The 17,315-nt window shown below is 38.9% G+C and overlaps 1 protein-coding gene across 3 annotated transcripts in view; it reads left to right on the forward strand.

The window, feature by feature from the left end:
- Positions 1-17,315, forward strand: part of THADA (THADA armadillo repeat containing) — a 162,807-nt gene that overhangs the window by 128,289 nt on the left and 17,203 nt on the right. For all 3 annotated transcript variants that reach the window (XM_080408573.1, XM_080408574.1, XM_080408575.1), the window contains exons 35-36: positions 2,380-2,524; positions 5,652-5,783. In XM_080408573.1, coding sequence (XP_080264699.1) covers positions 2,380-2,524; positions 5,652-5,783 — 277 coding nt within the window. The remainder of the gene's footprint in view (positions 1-2,379; positions 2,525-5,651; positions 5,784-17,315) is intronic.

Raw genomic sequence — 17,315 nt, forward strand, 5'->3', positions numbered from 1 at the left:
CGTGGAGTTTCTCATTGAATTTCCTCTTGAAATTTGTTTTTCAAACGATAGAGTAAATATAATAACCCTTGTAAAATTCAAGGTTCTGTGTTCTCCATTCCTGTTTATAGACTATTTAATTTAGATTTATAGCAGCACAAATTACTGGGTCAGGTTTCTTTTGATTTGAAACTGTCAGTCTGTCATGTCACATATGCATGTGTAGAGCAGTGTTAAGGCAGCTTTTAGTCCTAGACAATTTTACTTCTTTTTACATTTTCAGACACAAAAAGCACTTAATGGTTATTTTACAATAGACTAAATTCTCTTGACATGTTTTAAAATGAAGATTTTTTTTACTTATGTAGCTGTTACGTTTTTATAGAACATGCAGCAGAATTTATGTGTATTGTATACTAATAATCTTGTATCATTATAAAAAAAGGAAGCTACAGATTCGCACACAAGACTTGGGAACATGAAATATGATGTTAACTTTTTATTAAAAAAGGCAAAATGCAAAGACTTCAAGCTTTAAACACTGAAATAACCATATAAACCTGGTTTCGCAAATAGATGTGAAACATATTATTGTTCTGAAGTTTTGTATTAATTTACAAAGAGGAATTAATGAAAAATGCTGTAATAATCTTAACTGCAGTAATGCTAAACCAGCTTTCTCTAATCATGTAAGTCATGGGAGATCTAAGACAACAGTACAGAGAGTGCTTTCTGCTTTGTAAAAGAGCAAGTACATCAGTTTTCTTTCTAAATTCTTTATTTGAGTTTGCAATCAGTATTTGCCGCTGTAGAAGGGATTGTTTCTTTTCCAAAAGGTAGAAGTCCACTTCTGTCTTGCTAGACTGTCCATGTGTCTGTTAAAATTTTGAGTAATTTGTAGTATCTTGGGAGATACGTATTTTTTAACCCATTACAGAATCTGTAGGACATGTTCTGGCGCTGTCCCTTTGTGCAGTGCAGGTACGTGGCCACGTACCACACAGAATGAGGCAGAGTGTGACCGAGGTTTCATTTATCCCTCGGTGAGTCCTCCTGCGCTTCTCTGCCCTTTAGCTCAACTCACTTTTTCATTGGTTCTCTTCTTTACCTTATTTGTTGTTCTGCTTTTCATTTCCTTTAATTAATTTAGTAATTTAATTAAAAATAAGTAAAAAAGGAAAGAAAGGAGAGAAAAAAAAATAAATCAGTTGCCCATACCTCAAGCATCTCCAGGTCGAGCTGGTGCTACTTTTCCTGTTGACCTGTGCATGAGGTCCCAGTCTGTTTGTTGGTGGGTTATTTTATTGTTTTTTCCTCTGGAGCTTCCTTCTTATAGCTGTAGCACACACTTGCTTTTGGCTGTGCCTGGGTGCCACCTCCTGCAATTTGCATCTTCTGTTATCAAATCCGCGCATGGGGTTCCTGCACCTTGACTGACCAGCCACCCTCCTGAGTGTGGTATTTGCAGGGGATCTCAGGTCTGTCTTGGTCACTTATGGAAGTTAGGACTTTTTCCAGTTATGGCCCAGCTTTCCCAACAGACGTCTTGGAATTGTTACTTGAGTTATGGGTAAAATGCACATTACTTTTTTCCACACAAAAAAATCTAGTAGCTGTCACTACACATTAGAAGCAGTCGAAGCTTTGTCCCATTATCACTAAGTAATAGTTTTCGTAGCATACATCTGAGGAATAAATATTTTCCAAAAGATGGCATCTAAAATCCAAAAGATTATATTTGAACCAGGAAATTTCTCTTGCCTGTTCTTTTTTCTAATTCTTCATGGTTTAGGACAGTGAGCTTTTCTGTGTATCAGCTAACATGGAGGTTCCTTCCATGCTCTGCATGCATGTGCTATCAGAACCCAAGGTACCTCAGCAGTCTTATTAAAAAAATTTTCCATCCCCAGTGTCTGCAGAAGAGACAGATGGAGCTGCATTCACCCCTTTACCAAGCATTGTATCATTACGAAAACCTAAGGCTAAACTACAGTTCATATGCTCTTTTCCAGATACGTGTATGTGTCTACGTGTAGGATGCTTCTGATAAATGCTTCTTTTTGTTATAGTCCAGTATATTTGTCTTTGGCTTGCATGTTTAGAATGACTGAGGGCACAAAGATATGCTTTGACTTGTGTGATCATTGGTGAGTCTGGTGTGAAGGGACAGAACAAGAGAATTGCCTATGAGTACTGCTCTGACTAAAAGAAAATCTCCCATCTTAACTATCTGTGACATAGTAAGCCAACTTTTGAATGGACACGTGGAGTTTGCTGCCTTTTAAAAATAACCTGCATTTACTGATGCGTAGTATCCCTTTGGCAGTCCATAGTTTGATGTCATGGTAAGTGGTAACACCAGATTGTACAGCATACTTCTCACAGGTTCTGTTCCTTCAGATTTCAGCAGTAGTCCTGAAAAAATGGGTTCAGCTGGTAGTTTATTTTTGTGGAGATGAGCAACAGACAGAGATGCTGTTAGCAGCAGCTGAAGTTCTAAGAAGTATAACGTCATTCCTTCTGATCAACGAGAAGCTCATTCTTGGTGAGTAGTTTGAATTTTCTGGATTTTTTTAGATGAAGCCCATTAATGCATGACTTAAAATGTATCATGTACAAATATATGTACCCACAGTCAAAACATGTAATTACATCAAACAGGATTTTGTAAAAATTTTAATAGGAATTAATTACAAAACAGACTTACTTAAATTCTGGTACAAAAAGTACATGTGCAGAGCCTCTTGCAATAACTCTGCAGAAGAGGGACATGAGATGCTGTTATGTCTCCAGGCCACTATACATTGCTGGTTTACAGGCTTGCCATTGCTCTCTGACTTGAACTTTTCTAAAATACTCTATTGGTGATGTGGACATACTTCTAGTTTAACATTGTGAGTGTAAAAAAGCTGTGGTGGCTGAATGTTGACATTAAAGGGTTCAGTCTAGAAATGAGGGACACATTCTACTATAAGAATAATTAATAATTGGATCACATTATACCTCCCAGATATAATATTTTTTTTAACATTAAACTGTCTCTTTAGAAAACAAACAAATCCCCACACAGCCTTATTTAACAATACGTTACTGACTGAGAGGAAAAGCTAAATGAAATTCTGTGGTCTGTTGTGCAGGCGACATTGGTTTTTTTTCTTTTAGATTTTTTTCCTTGCCTTCTGTGTACAGAGAATAAGGGGATTTTGTGACTAAAGGGCCAAGAGATATGCAAAAGTAGGTAGTGATAGACGATAAAATATTTTGCATCCTGAAAAAGACAGGCAGCTCTAAATACTTCTAGTTTCTGTATTTTATTCCAATATAGTTATTCACATGTTTTTAGTTTGAGTAGCTTAAGTCCATATATATGGACTAGATACAGATTTTTTTTAGATGAGAAGAATGGTGTATTTCTTAAACTGTAGATAGTGGTGTTTTTAAAAAGTCAGCCATTTATTTTGAGATGTGTCTTTTAAGAGATGTTGACAACATTTATCAATGCTAAATCTATTATATGAAGTAGACATAGTACTATTAAATGTTCATAGTATCAATTCTGGGAATCTTGAGTTCTACCACGTAGTTAAAGCTCTTCATAGGACAGACATTACAGTTTTATATCCAATGAAAACAGTAGAGGTATTTGAGTGAAAAACTCCCAAACGCTGTGCTTCTCATCCATCCCTGGTTTGGATCTGGTCCATAGCTGATGGAGAGCAGAGGAAACTCTTTGATCTTGTCAGGACAGTTGCTGGTTTCCATGCTTTCCAATTGGGCAGATGTGGAGGTCTGAAATAAAATACAGCAGTTTGCATCCTGCATAAAATCTTAACAAAGCAAAGAAAAACTAACAAACAAAACCCAAATCCTCCCCAAACAGCCCAGAAATGAAAGTCCCAAGGCCTCACTGGGCAAACCATCTGAATTAGCCCTTTGCTCTGGAAATTGCACCAGGGAGGGAAGATGCAGAGCCAACTCTCCATATTACCTAGAATTGTCAATGTGGGGTTCTTCACAACTGTGAAACTGTCAGTATTGCAGTGAGAAGTTCAGCAAGTCAAGGGTGTGAGCTGGTGTGTAGCTGTGGTGATATAAACCCAGAATCATTCCCTTAAAGTTAAAGGGATTATGCACATATAAACAGTTTTGACTTTTATGCCTTGTTCTGCATCAGTTTGCTTAACCACATACAGTGGCAAGTAGACGTTAAAGAAAATTATGGTTGTATGAAATGGAGTTGTAGTTATTCCCATAAGCTTCCATTAAGTACGTTCTTAAGAGGAAGAAGGTAAATGCCATCCAGTACATTCTGGATGACCCCATTATCTCTCCATCATATTGTTTGAGGGTTCAGAAAAAATCTTTCTGGAAAATCCATTGGAAGACTTCCATCTCTCTTGTAGGTACAGCAGAAACTTGTCTAGGTGGGAAAGTGGCCATTGTGTCTAGAAGGGAATAATTCTGCCAAAGCTGTGCCAGTATAACATTATTGTGTGTGTCATGCTAGAAAAAAGCAACTTCTTTCTGAAATGATTATAGTCCATGGTTTTCCCACATAGGGAAGTTATATGAAATACAGGAATGCTTCTTCTGCCTGTGTAGTAAAGCCTCAAGCAACTAATTTTGGCCAAGCAGTGAAATACAATTAATTGTCTGGCTAGCCTTGTAGTGCAACCTCTGATAGACCTGTTGATAACATGCTTGAAGAAAACCAGCACAGCAATGAAGCACTGACTCTGTTGTTCTCTGTAATCAGCAGAAAGTAATATCTTAACAGCTGCCTGCCTCTAAAAGAGACATTCCAGTGGATTGCTTTAATGAAGGTGTCTAAGAGCTGAAAAGTACTGCAGCAAACCTATGAGTACAGCCTTGGGCCTTCAGCTAGTCATCCCGAGTGTGCCACCACTAAATGGCACAAGGGTTTGCAAGTGGAGTGTGGCTTGTGAGATGTGAAGTGCCACTGGGGTGGTACGTGGATTCTGCCTGTTTGGGGTTTACCAGATGAACACCTCCCTCTTGGCAGTTATCTCTGATTAGCCTTACCTGTGTGCAGATAGTTATGCCATGAATTAAACCTGACTTACTTCCAACAGATAGTGGGTATAAGCGTGGCAGGGCATGTGGGTGAGTGGTGGGGTGAGATGGATATGGGAGAAGTAGATGATGGGTAGGTCCCTGGGAGGTGGGATTGTTTGCCATTTCTGTAGGGAATAGCATATGTGGCCAGCACTACTGGCAGTATCTGTACAAAACTTGGTTTGGCAGCCCCAGCTCCAGGCAGATTGCAACAGCAAATCCATGATCACAGTGTGTTGGTTGATCTGCAGGGGCAAAACTTTTGGAGTTGCCAAACAGGAATTCTGCATTCCTAGAAATGGTAGAAAATTCAGAACACCTATGACTTAAAGTTGAACCTGGATGAAGAGAGATCTGTTCTTTTGTATGTTGCCCACTGTTTAAACCAAGCTGAGTCAACTACCTAGATAAAGTTCACACATGTTGAAAATGTTTTGACCATATTGCCAGCTGTCTTCCCAGTGGCTTGCCAATGCATTTCTCCTGCCCCATGTTTCAGTGCTTCACTGCATTTGTTGCGTTTAGGTGTGGAAACAGAGCTCTGTGAATGCATGTAAGAAATAGAATTCTAATTTTTCTCCATAAAAAAAATATAGGACTGCCTGATACCCTTGCTATGTGGAAATGTGTGGTTCTACTGCTGCAGAATGAAGATTCAGTAGTACGGGATGCTGCAGCTGAGGTTATACAAGTGGCACAGTCTGAAGAATGGAGCAGTAAAGGAACAGGTGTGTGAACTTTTTTTACTTTTAAGTATTATTGGATATTTGGGAGACAGAAGTATTTCTCTGCTCATCACAAACTTCTTGCTGACTGTAAAGTGATCCATGCATCTCTTATAAAGACATACCATGGAAGGTAACAGCAGGTTATGAAGTTTGACACCCACCATGCTTTATTATTTTGCTTTTTCTGTTCATGCTATAATTTGCATATTGTTAACATAGGTATGTAAAAAAGACAACAGCAGTATTCAGCTTTATGGTTCTTGCTGTGATGAGTCAACTATCTCATAATTTCACATGTTGGAAGTTCTTTAATATGAGCTGTGGTCTAATATAATGCAGTGGAAGACGCTCTTTGAATCCCGGTCATTATAATTGCCAGATCCCAGAGAGATAGGAATCTGGAAAACAGGATTCAGCTCATTGATTCATTATTAGACTTTGAAATCCATTTAGATCCGGATCAACAAAGACAATCCTCAGCATACCCACAGTGTGCTTTTGAGGATGTGGGCCTTTTTGTCTGCATGCCCTAATTTACTCAACCCTATTAATTTTTAAAATAGCCACAAAACTTGAGTAGGCTTAATTAATTAACTTGCTTCACTTTGAGAGTCTTTGCTGATGCATTCTTCCATACATTGTGAACAAACTAGAATTTGCTACCAAATTCACCTCTCTCTGGTGGTCCCTATTGGTCCATGCTACTCAGTAATGCCTGTACCGATTTGTCTGCAGTCAGTTCAAATTAGTTAGCCATCTCCATGTGAATTTTGCTAGACTGGAGATAACGCAACTCTGTGGTTAAAAAAAAAAAGTCAGAAAAGGCAGTAAAAATATGTGTTTGTCACTACTGTAGATAGAAGTAGCCAGGAATGCGCTCATGTGGTGGATGTGTTTTTGAGCTGGCACTGTTCAGGCACAGTGCTGTGGGACAGGAGTAGGTAAAAGGAGGGATGTGTTATGGATGGCTTTCATCTGCCTGTTAAATCCCACAGCTCTGACTCCAGCACTGTCATCACAGCTCTGGCTATTTATCTAGTCCCAGCTACAGCTCACTTGAGTATCAAGAGGCTCTGCATGTGTGTGCTTCAGGTCCCCAGTGCTGCTCTTTTGGGGGGCTTCCTCAAATGTATCAAGATGGTACTTTCTTTGGAAATAATACAATGCTGTTTTTTTTCTCTGGCTTCTTATATCTTTTCCCTTCTTCCTTGCCATATCCCTGTACCAAGGGATACTGCCCTGTTAACTGGATGAAGGCTCTGTCCTACTAATTAATACTAAGGTTACATTGGTGCTTGCTGTTGCATAGAACTTACCAGTTTGTACAGTAGAAGTGGCCATAATTGAGGAAATAACATCACAATTGTTTTTTATTTGCTGTGTTCCTAATAGGATAGGGACCCCATCCCCAAACTTACGTCAACCCCTTAGTTATACTTAGCTGTGCCTTCCTGTTCTTTCACTTAAATGGCTTTTAATGACATCAGTGTCTTTCATCTGTGACTAACAAAAACTCTGCTTTTGGAAAGATGGAATCTAGTCTTTCCACCTCCATTTTACATTACTATTGTTCCTTCCTGTGATCTCTTTTTTCCCCACTAAACTCCTTTCGCTTTCTGTGCTTTGATTTCTAGCTTTTGGGGGAGCAAGGCAAGGAATTTTGCCCCTGTGGCTTTCGTTTACAACCAGATTAAAATAAGCTTACCTTTGAATGTTATTACTTCCATTTATCCCCTTTCTTCTAGGGTATACAAGAGAGTGTGCAATGTGTTTGGGTCTGGAGTTTAGACATTTTGGGCATCACAAGTGCTCTCTGTCCTGACAATTTTTAAATTATATTCAAATATCTACTATTTTTTTTTTCTGTTTTCATATCATGAAAGTCTGCTTTTTCATTACTGCACTGATTTTAAAATATCTAAGCTGATACACTGAAATTCATCAGAAGCTATAAACCAGCTCTATTAAAACATTTTATTTGATGACAAATTGCTGGATATCTTACACTGACTTTTCATTTCCATTATAGGATGACAAATAAGTACTGTGATCCAGCAGTTTTATCATAAGATCAGAAAAAAATACGACTCGAGATCAGGAAGAGGAATGGATGTTTTTATACATTCTGTAATTGTTTCGGTTTTATTTCATTGCCATTACCACTAGCTAACATGAGAGAGTAAAGAGACTATTCTAATTTCAGCTTCACTTGTGCATCAAAATTTTTTATGTCCTAGTAGCCTTTACATTTCTAGAAATACTGCACTGTAGAAATAGATCATGGTGTGTTTCACCTTTTACTGCTGTAACTGGAACACTACTCACAGAATGCAAACACTGGACTTGCCAGAAATTTTGGCACTGGCATCATTATATCCGCTCCACAAAATCCTCTCTCTCGTCGTGCAGACAGCCTGTAAGGCTGCCTATAGAGGAACTGTATTGTGGGTTTAGGAAAAAAACTATTGTGGGTTTAGGGAATCAACACCTTAAGTGTTTCATTTATAGGTGGGATCCAAAGGAATCCCTGATTGTAGCCTGACAGCTGCCCCTGCCCTTCATACATGATACAAGCTGGCATCTGGTTTTCCTGTGGAACAGGGTATGAAAGGGTGTACGCTTGTGTGTAACAGCCGGACCGAGGCTGAATTTGTATTCTGCTTCAGCAGAGTAAGATGGGTGAAGTTGGACTGTTGTTAATAAAAGCAAAGTTATTTGCATAGATTGTTCATATAGTTGTTATAGGGCATTTTTCCGTCAGGTACATGTTGCTGAATAACAGTGCAAATGTGTAGCAGTATGATAGTGTCAAATAATAGGTACTTTCAGGTCATTTATAGATGGTGAAACTGGAGGCAAATGATCCTGTTAGCATAGTTTCACTTTCAGTAACAGCTCCTCTCTTTTGTAACGCTTTGAAATGTTACATGAGCTGCTGGAACAGAGTAGGAACTTGGTTTCTTGTTATTCCCTCATGGCCTTTAGTGAGGGCAAACCCCCCAATTTCCTCAAGTAACTAGTCCATGCAGCTTTGGATCGCTCTGATTATGAGATCAGTAACCTTGCAGAATCTGAAATGCAGGGTTACAAATGTGATACAAGAACCCTGTGAAAACTGCAGCTCCCATTTTTGTTTGAGAGGAAAAAAGCTCACAAGACCCAACACTCATACACAGCAGGGCTCCTATGCTCGCTCTACCCTGCCCTTCACCCCCCAAGAAAACCCCTACAAAACCTACTATTTTTTGTAGAAGGCAACGACTTCCACTGTTACCAGTAGAGTCCATTTTTTAAAATTTCTTTTGTTCACACAGAGAAGCTTGATTTACTTTTCTAATACGTGTAAAAGCTCATAATTAGGAGGGGAAGTTAGTGAGGTTGGCTGACGGCAGTCATTTTCTGAGCAGAGCAGGTCAAACAGAATCCTGTCTCACTAGAAAGGAGAAAACCTTTTGTTTTCCTTGCTAAAAATACCAACTTAGCAGGTAGTTAAGGTTTTCCTAATATCTTGAACAATATAAACCCCATCTGTAACTCAAGGTATTATATATACACACTTTGTTGTTGTTTCCTCATGCATTGAGGTGTAAACTTCTGGGGGATTGTTTTATTCCTTTTAGTATGAGGGAGGGTACAGGAAGTATTGTGTTCAGCGTAAATGTAGAATAGCTGCTTTGAAATCTAATTAAATTAGTGACCCATGGCTGTGTAAAGTCTAGACCTATTCACAGCAGCATTTCTTATCCAAGAGGGTTTACTCCTTACAAGAAAGAAGATCATTAAGTCAGGGAAATAGGAGTTTTCTTTCTCTGCTGATGATTGCTTTTCTGAATATCCTCAAAAATTCAAGTAACTCAGTGCTAGAACAAAAACTGTATTCCTCAGTGTCATTTTCCTCTGTGTCTTTTTTTTTTTTTTATCTAGAGAAGTGTTACCTTAACTAAAGTTATAAGCTTGTCAGTATTAGAGAAGTTTGAATAAACTGGGTTTTACTATTATAGCTAAGCCAGTGCCATTCTATAAAATTCTGTATATAATAAAAGACATCTAGTCAGCTAAACCTTTATGTTGGTGACTTACCAAATTAACCTTAAATGAGTTTAAGAGCATTTTTAGTGTTGTCAGCATTAGCACCAATTTAGCTAGAATTCTAGAATTAGAATTTTAAAATTTTGCTGAATCATGCTTAGGTGAGCAGTTAGATTTGGGAATTTGAGTAAATCTTTTGAAAGTGCCCAAGTGATTTAGCAGCCTAAATATTTTTCTTAAATATAATTCAGGCCTTCAGAAACCTTCTGCTACATTTAGAGTGAAATAGCAGTATTGCATAGAGGTGAGCAAGTTGGCGCCGGGGCTGGAAGCTGTGTGGCTGTGGCAGAGGGGAGTTCAGCACAGGCTGGGTAGGTGGCCCACGCTGAGCACCACCATCACTGGGTGTGTTGTAGGATCTTAGTCCAGTGTTGTTGCTTACTTCTTGAGTAATTCTGAGAATAAGATTGGGGCCATAGATGGTCTAGCCAGTTTTGACCATATTGCTGATTTAATCCATTGGACAAAAATTCAGGTGTATGAATTTTTTTCCTTCTGTTCCCATTTCACTTGCTTAAGAATAGGCAGTAGATGAGACTTGTGCCGGGAGTTTCTGAACAGAAGGCAAAGCAAAACTCTTTTTTCTTCTCTTGATGGTTGTTCCCTTCCTCATAGATTCTACTTTTTTAGCTTCAGAAAAAATAATCAGTGAAAAAAAAAAAAGTCTTATTTTCTAATTCACCAGTATTGGCTTAAAGATGCTGACTCCCCCTTTCTGAGGGGCATCGTCTTGGGGAGGGGGTGGCACTGTTCTAAGAGCAGCTTGGTTCTACAATTCTTGTGGAAGTCTTCATTGCTGGCTACTGACCTGCGGTTTAGTGGCCCATAGTATCTCAGCCCTGTCTTACTATATCAGACTACACGCATGAGGGAGCTTTTGGGCAACTTTTATTTTACTTATCGACTAGAGAGTATAAATGTGAGTAAAGAAAGAAGTTACAATGTGCTGCGGGGTGGTGTGGGGGAATATAATTTAATTAGATTAAAGAAGTAAAACATTTTCAAGGTGACTTTTCTAGACTTCAGCATTTGATTGAGTAGAACCTTTCTCACAGTGACCTGTGCTGTCTCCCTTGGCATGAAGGAAAACAAAGCTGCATGTTTCTTGCACCTCTTATTTTTTTCATACATTGTGAATATAGAATGTAAATTCAAAATAAACTTCTTCATGAATCTAGAGTAGGTGTGTCTATCATGAAGGTGTGTGCAAGAAGGCTTATTTGTATGGGGGTGGGGTGGGGGTGGTGTAAATAAGCCTTAGCAGAGGTAGGAAAGGAGAAGGTAAGAGAAGATCAGGCTAACTATATTGACATTTAAAAGAGATGAGGAGAGAATAAATCCTACTCAGATTTATGTTTCTTGTTCCTGTTCTCTAAAAATGAGAATTAGGTACCTCGATGAACCTAAAGCTGCGCAGCAGTTTTCATACATATCTGCCCTAAGAAGATCTACTAAATCACTTGAGCAAAAGATAAGAGATAACACAGTCTGTGTGATGTTAATACAGCACAGTGGTCTGGCATTCTTCAGCAGCACCACAGGTGATTATCGGCAAATCATGGGTGACTGGCATGATCCCAAAACTTGTACCCCAAATGTCCTTTACAACTGATCCATGAAGTATTTCAGGACAAGCGACTCGGATTTAATCTGCTCCAGTTGCTAGTGAAACAGCTAACGTTAAATGCTGGGCAAACCTAAAATGCTAAAAATACCATTGTCATTGGTAGTGCTGAGCTGCATGATAAGAACATCCCACATAGTGCATGGGAAACAGTTAAGAGAGATATTTAAGTGTTGCCTCAGCTGCTTGTGTTTTCAAACTATTCCTTAAAGTGCAAACTTTGGCCATAGCAAATGGAGCTTTTCTTCCACATGCTTAGCATTGGGTAAAATGTGCAAAATAGATTTCTTACAGCTTTAGTTCATCGGCATGTGGAGTTAACCCTCCTTTCCTCATACCTCTTTACTTGCAAAGTGCTAAGTCTGTGCTGTGGGATTGGAGATGGAAAATAACTGGGGGTCAGAACCTGTGTGCCATTGCTGTGTGCAGTATGCAAGTTTTAAGTCTCTGTGTCTTGATGAAGCATATAGAAGAGAGATGTTACAGAACTCTCCTTTTCATATGACTAATGGTTTCATCCTCTCGCCAAACTTGCGGACAGATTCACCACTTTTTGCTCTACTTCTGTGCTGGTGTAGCCTTCCAGTGAGGCAAATGGGAGGTCTGTGGCGAATAAAACAAGTGTTGGGTTACTCTGATCCTGAACAAAGAATAATGTGTAGGGCTCAACCTTTCTCGTGCACTGGATGACTTGCCCTGATGTTCAGGTTAGGCTAATAGACCTCTGAGGCCCCAGCCAGCTCCTTTAGCTGTGGCTCTTAAAACCAGTTCTGGCAGCTGCCTGGCTTTGAGGAATAAGTGGTAATTACCTGAACATAAACTTGGGAACTGCATGCATGCAAACTGGTTTGAGGACGCATTAACAGGAGTCTGTGGCAGGATTGTAGGTGGTAGATTTCCTTGTCTTGATTTAAGTCAAACTTGTGCATTTTCTTCTCTATTCTGAGGTTTGGATTTCTTCTCGATTTAGAGGTTGATGGAGGGCTTGCAAAAAGCACAAAGTCAGAACTTGTCTGTTCTGAGCTGTGTTGAAGCTGCTGTCTGGAGCTCTTCCACTAGACAGCCTGAAAGTGGAGCTTGGTTGGTAGTGCTGTGGGTGGTTATAAGCTGCATAGAGAAGATTGAACATCTTCATTCTAGATACATGACATCAACTGCTATGGTGTAGAAAGTTAAGAGGTTCCCACAACGGAATCAATTTCAGGTCCTTCCTACTGCCCCTGGTAGGAAAAAACAGCAAATTGGGAAAAGCATATAAAAAGTCCTTCTTGTCATCCATGATTTTCAAGCTACCTTGAAAGTCTCTTATAATTTTGGCATCTTTTGGTCAGAAAAATCTCCCAGTCAGATCTTGTGATATGCCTTGGGTACTTGGGAATGGTCCAGAAGTTCTCACAGCCTCGTCTGGGTTACTAATGGAAAACTGCTAATCATGTTAGCCACAATATGTTTATGTTCCTTATATTAGGGACAAGTGGAAGGAAGGTTAATGAAATTTTTTTCTGGGATCAGCTCCAGAATTTCTTCTGCTTTGACAGTCGTCTTGATAACTACATTCTGTTAACTAGATGCACAGCTCGCTAAACAGAACTGGATTTCTAAGCCTGCTATGAAAGAGGAGTCTTTTGAGCTCGATGTTAGGATTTATATGGGAGGTGGCATTTATCCAAATGGCCTTTAAGCAGTAGACAAGACTCATCCAGGCAGAAGCAGAAGAGAGTATGATAAAGATGTGATACAGTCAAAAGCAGAAAAAAAATCACAGTAAAGCAGAGCTACTCCTGTTGCAGAACGAGGTGATTTTCTACAAATGAAATTTATTTTCAAAAGATTGTGCATGGAGTCTATGTAATGTCCTACGTTAAAAGCAATACTTCTTGCAGCCCCTGGAGAGATACAGAGTTGTGGCAGCAGTTTGCAGTATTATATTCAAACTGGAAGTATAGAACTTCGTATTCAGAAACACTGTAAGGTGATGACATCTCTTAGGTTGTATTAGATAAGGTGTGTTGAGGACAGGAGGAAAGGTCAAACAGCTGTGTATGTATTCTGGGAATCCTCTGGAGCGGTTCCTAGCGAGGGAGGCAGCGGGTGTGCTGCTGAGAATTACTAGAACACTCTACATGGTGAAGTGTACTAGATGTTACTGAAAAGCACTGTAAACCGTGGAACGTAACATCGCTGATAATGTGCTTCTGTGCTCTTGTAATTGTAGGATCGTAAATAGAATAGGGTTCACAGAGAAAAAGGACAACATATTCCTTAAAATGCTGAGTGTTCAGCCTTCTGCTTAAGGGACCATACCTCTGGCTGCACAGTTTTTTCTTTTCTGGGCTTTTAATGGCAAATACTTCCTTATGCATGCTCGTAGAGTAGGATTTATGCATGGAGACAAAATGTGTAACGATGACCATTTAAATTCTGGCAAACTAAATAAATGGTTAATAGCTGTGCTAGTTGGTGACTACCTGATGACTGTGGGGACCTTATGTTTAAGAGTTTGTTCCAGAAAGCAAAATGACACGTGGTAGAGATTATGAAATACTTGCTGCGGCTACAAGCTATAATTTGGGGTTTTTTTTACATCTGCTATAATAGTTCTAAGAAGGTAACAATTACAGGTCAGTTGCAAGGATGAAAGAATTGAGGTCTAGCAGCATAAATGAATTCATCTGGCCTCTGCTAGAATAAATTTAGGGCTGTTTCAGGAGCAGATTTGACCTGTAGCCTCGTTGCATCATATTTTTATGCTAATAGGTATATTTTTGGTCTTTGTAATAATATTTCTTTTACTTGACATTCTAGTTTTATACCCTAAAAATACCTCCTGTTGTTAGGAAAACTTTTGGAAGATCCAACTGGGAAATAATTGAAGTCTCTTAGATTGCATTTTTAATATGATTGTTTCCTGGTTTAATGGTGAATATTGAATAATGTTTAGCTGTTGCCCTTAGAAACAGAGGAAGAGTTGGCTGAAAAAGACAGAAAATGGGCTTAAATATTTTTGTTCAGAAAGCTTTTTGGTAATTACCTTTGCACTCAGGGACCCATCACTATGTCGACTGCCTTCTTTTTTTTTTCTTTCCAATGCAGTTCTTTTCTCTTTAGTCACAGAGCCATTGTAAAGGAAGGCTGTTTGCTATCCACAGCTTACATAATAAACTTGGAGTCGTTGTGTTTGAGTAAAATATTAATGAAGAACCATTTACGTGAAGCCAAAGTAAATTCACACCCTCCTGCAGTTTTTTATGAAACTTCCTATGCTTATGAAACCGGGTTTTCTGATATATGCTGTGAAAGTATTGTCCCTGTTAGCTTAGCAAGTGTGTGTCCTTTTGATATAAGCGAAATAGCGCCATGGTTGATCATGCTCCGCTTTTAAGACATGGCACTTCAGTTCTGAGAGATATCGATGGTATATTAGTGTTTTAAAAAATAATCTGCGTGCACTTCTTTTGTTAGTTTGCTTTTTGTTCCCTGATTAACTGTAGAAAGAGTAAGTAGTGATGTTAATTATCTTCATTGAAAAAATAGTTTTGCAAGCCAGGCCAGTCAACTATGCAAAATCAGCCTCACCAGGAGTAAACAAAAAAATGGAAGGACTGATCACGTTCTTCTGAACAGAGAGCTATTTTCTGCTTTCTCTGAGTGAGCTGGAAGTGCAGAAGAGGTAGTGCTCTGCAATAGAAGTACTCTGTTCCCAAGAGTGTGAAAGAATGTTAAGGAACGCCAGGTGAAGATAAATTGTATTGTCCACCTACATTGACTAGTTTTTACAGGTAGGTCAACAAGAGTTATTGTGGATTTTTGTTGGTTTGGTGTCTTGTTTGCTTTTTGTATTTGGCATTCTGTGTTTGTAATTGTGGGCATGGTAAGATTCAGCAAAAACGTTCAGCTTTTTAATCATATCTAGACCTCTGAAATACAATTTTAATAGATTTATTTAGAGACATAATAGAGGTTCCAAGATGTGTGAAGATTGCAGGACCTGGCTTACAATCTATATAACATTTTGCTACCATATTCAGCTCTTGTTAGGCCAAGGTTCAAATGTAGTATTTGAATAAATGGACTCCAATTTTATTGGTTTGAAAAAATGAAGTGAAAGTTGCAATAACAATGTTGTAGCTTGTCACCCATCTGTAAAAATGAAGTCTGGGTACAAATGGCATTGTTTTGCTGACCAGTTGTTGCAGTTCTCTGATTTTTTTTTAATACTGCTCCTTCTGTGTTGCTGCTGCTATTGGAGGGTAAAGCTGTCCCAGGAGATTTCTTTTTGAAAGACCAATGACCACAGACCTAAGCAATTTGATAGAGAAGACAGTTACTAAACCCCCCGAGTTTTTAAGATAGACCGTGTTACAAAATAGCCAAACAACAAGAGAAAAAAAATCCTGTTAATTCAAGAAAAAATGTTTAATGATTAGGAATTTGGAAAAGGGAATAAGGGAAAGAACAACATTGGAGGAATGAAAGACAGTTACCTACAATTTCAAAGAAAATAATTTCCCTTTATGGGGATCTCACTTTCTCAGTGCATCCAACCAGACACAGTTGAAAATCAGGATATGGAAGTTGGTGGTAACTTTTCATTCTTGTTACCCAGCACAGGTGAAAGCTGGAAAAAGTAGGGTACTATTCTAATGGGGACTGTGCACAAAAAGGCTTTAGTTTCCTGCAGCCGCCCTCCTCCTCCTCTTACTGCTTAAGATGCAGAGGTCCAAGTGAATATGGCCCAGCATCTCTGATGTTTCTCGGTATCCTGAATATCAACTTCACGTATGGTGCAGTTGAGAACCATATTCTAGAAGTTCTGATCTGAAAGATTTGGGAGAGCCCTGGGCAAGCACACCCATATACACATAGCATTCTTTATAAAGGCTGAGGTGGGATACCTGCTGAAATCCTGTGATGGGCTGGAGAGCTTGCTAAATTTTAGAAGTTTTCAATTAATTATTTCCATACCCTTATTACCTCATAGCCCTAAATGCTCAAAACTCTAAAAGTCGGTCTCAGTACTGTAGGCATCTAGTTCGTAAACTGTTCATATTTAAGGTAAATATATGAAATGCTAATTTAAATACCAATATTATACATAGAATACAGAAATGTGTGCTAAAAATTGCATGTATAATTCTGTGGGAAACAATATATTTATTTTCTGTAAATGTTTTGCTTATGGAAAACTCTGATCAACAGCTGTGGAGAATGAAGCTCTCTTCTTTCGGCAGCAGAGACTGAACAGATTATCAGTGATGCAAATTTCCTCATAAGATATCACATCTGCAAGAATGGTACTGAAAACCTGTGCAGAGCCCTATGCAAAATATTTGTCCCATGCAAGGCCCTTGCCCCAGTTCAAGGCGTCCATGTAGGATATTGTTATTTGTAATGTCATTTTGCACTGAGAGGTATTTCACCAAGAACGAGGAGATGATGCATTTCTGCGAGCAGATTTTTGCACACGGAATTTCATTTCTGTATGTGTGGGTAGAAGTGAGGTAGGGAATATAAATACCTTTGCAAACTAACCAAAACCACCAGCTTGTTTTCACGAAAGTCAGCATTCAGCATTTTTAATGACCAAGATAGTACTTACCTGTGCCAGAATCAAAGTGGCACCCTAGAATGAAAGGTGCTTTTATTGTATTACTGATTCCCTGAGTCATAGCCTTCCCACTGATTTGGTTGCTTTAATTCCTGTTGTGTTGATGGGGGTTGGGGGGGTGGGGAGCAGCTGTGGGACACCGTGGACTCTTACTTCAAAACCTAAATGTGTAAATCTCAATGTCTTTTTTTTCCTATAATCAGTTCCAAAT

This window comes from Falco punctatus (genome assembly GCF_963210335.1).
Source record: "Falco punctatus genome assembly, chromosome: 12".
Taxonomy (NCBI): domain Eukaryota; kingdom Metazoa; phylum Chordata; class Aves; order Falconiformes; family Falconidae; genus Falco; species Falco punctatus.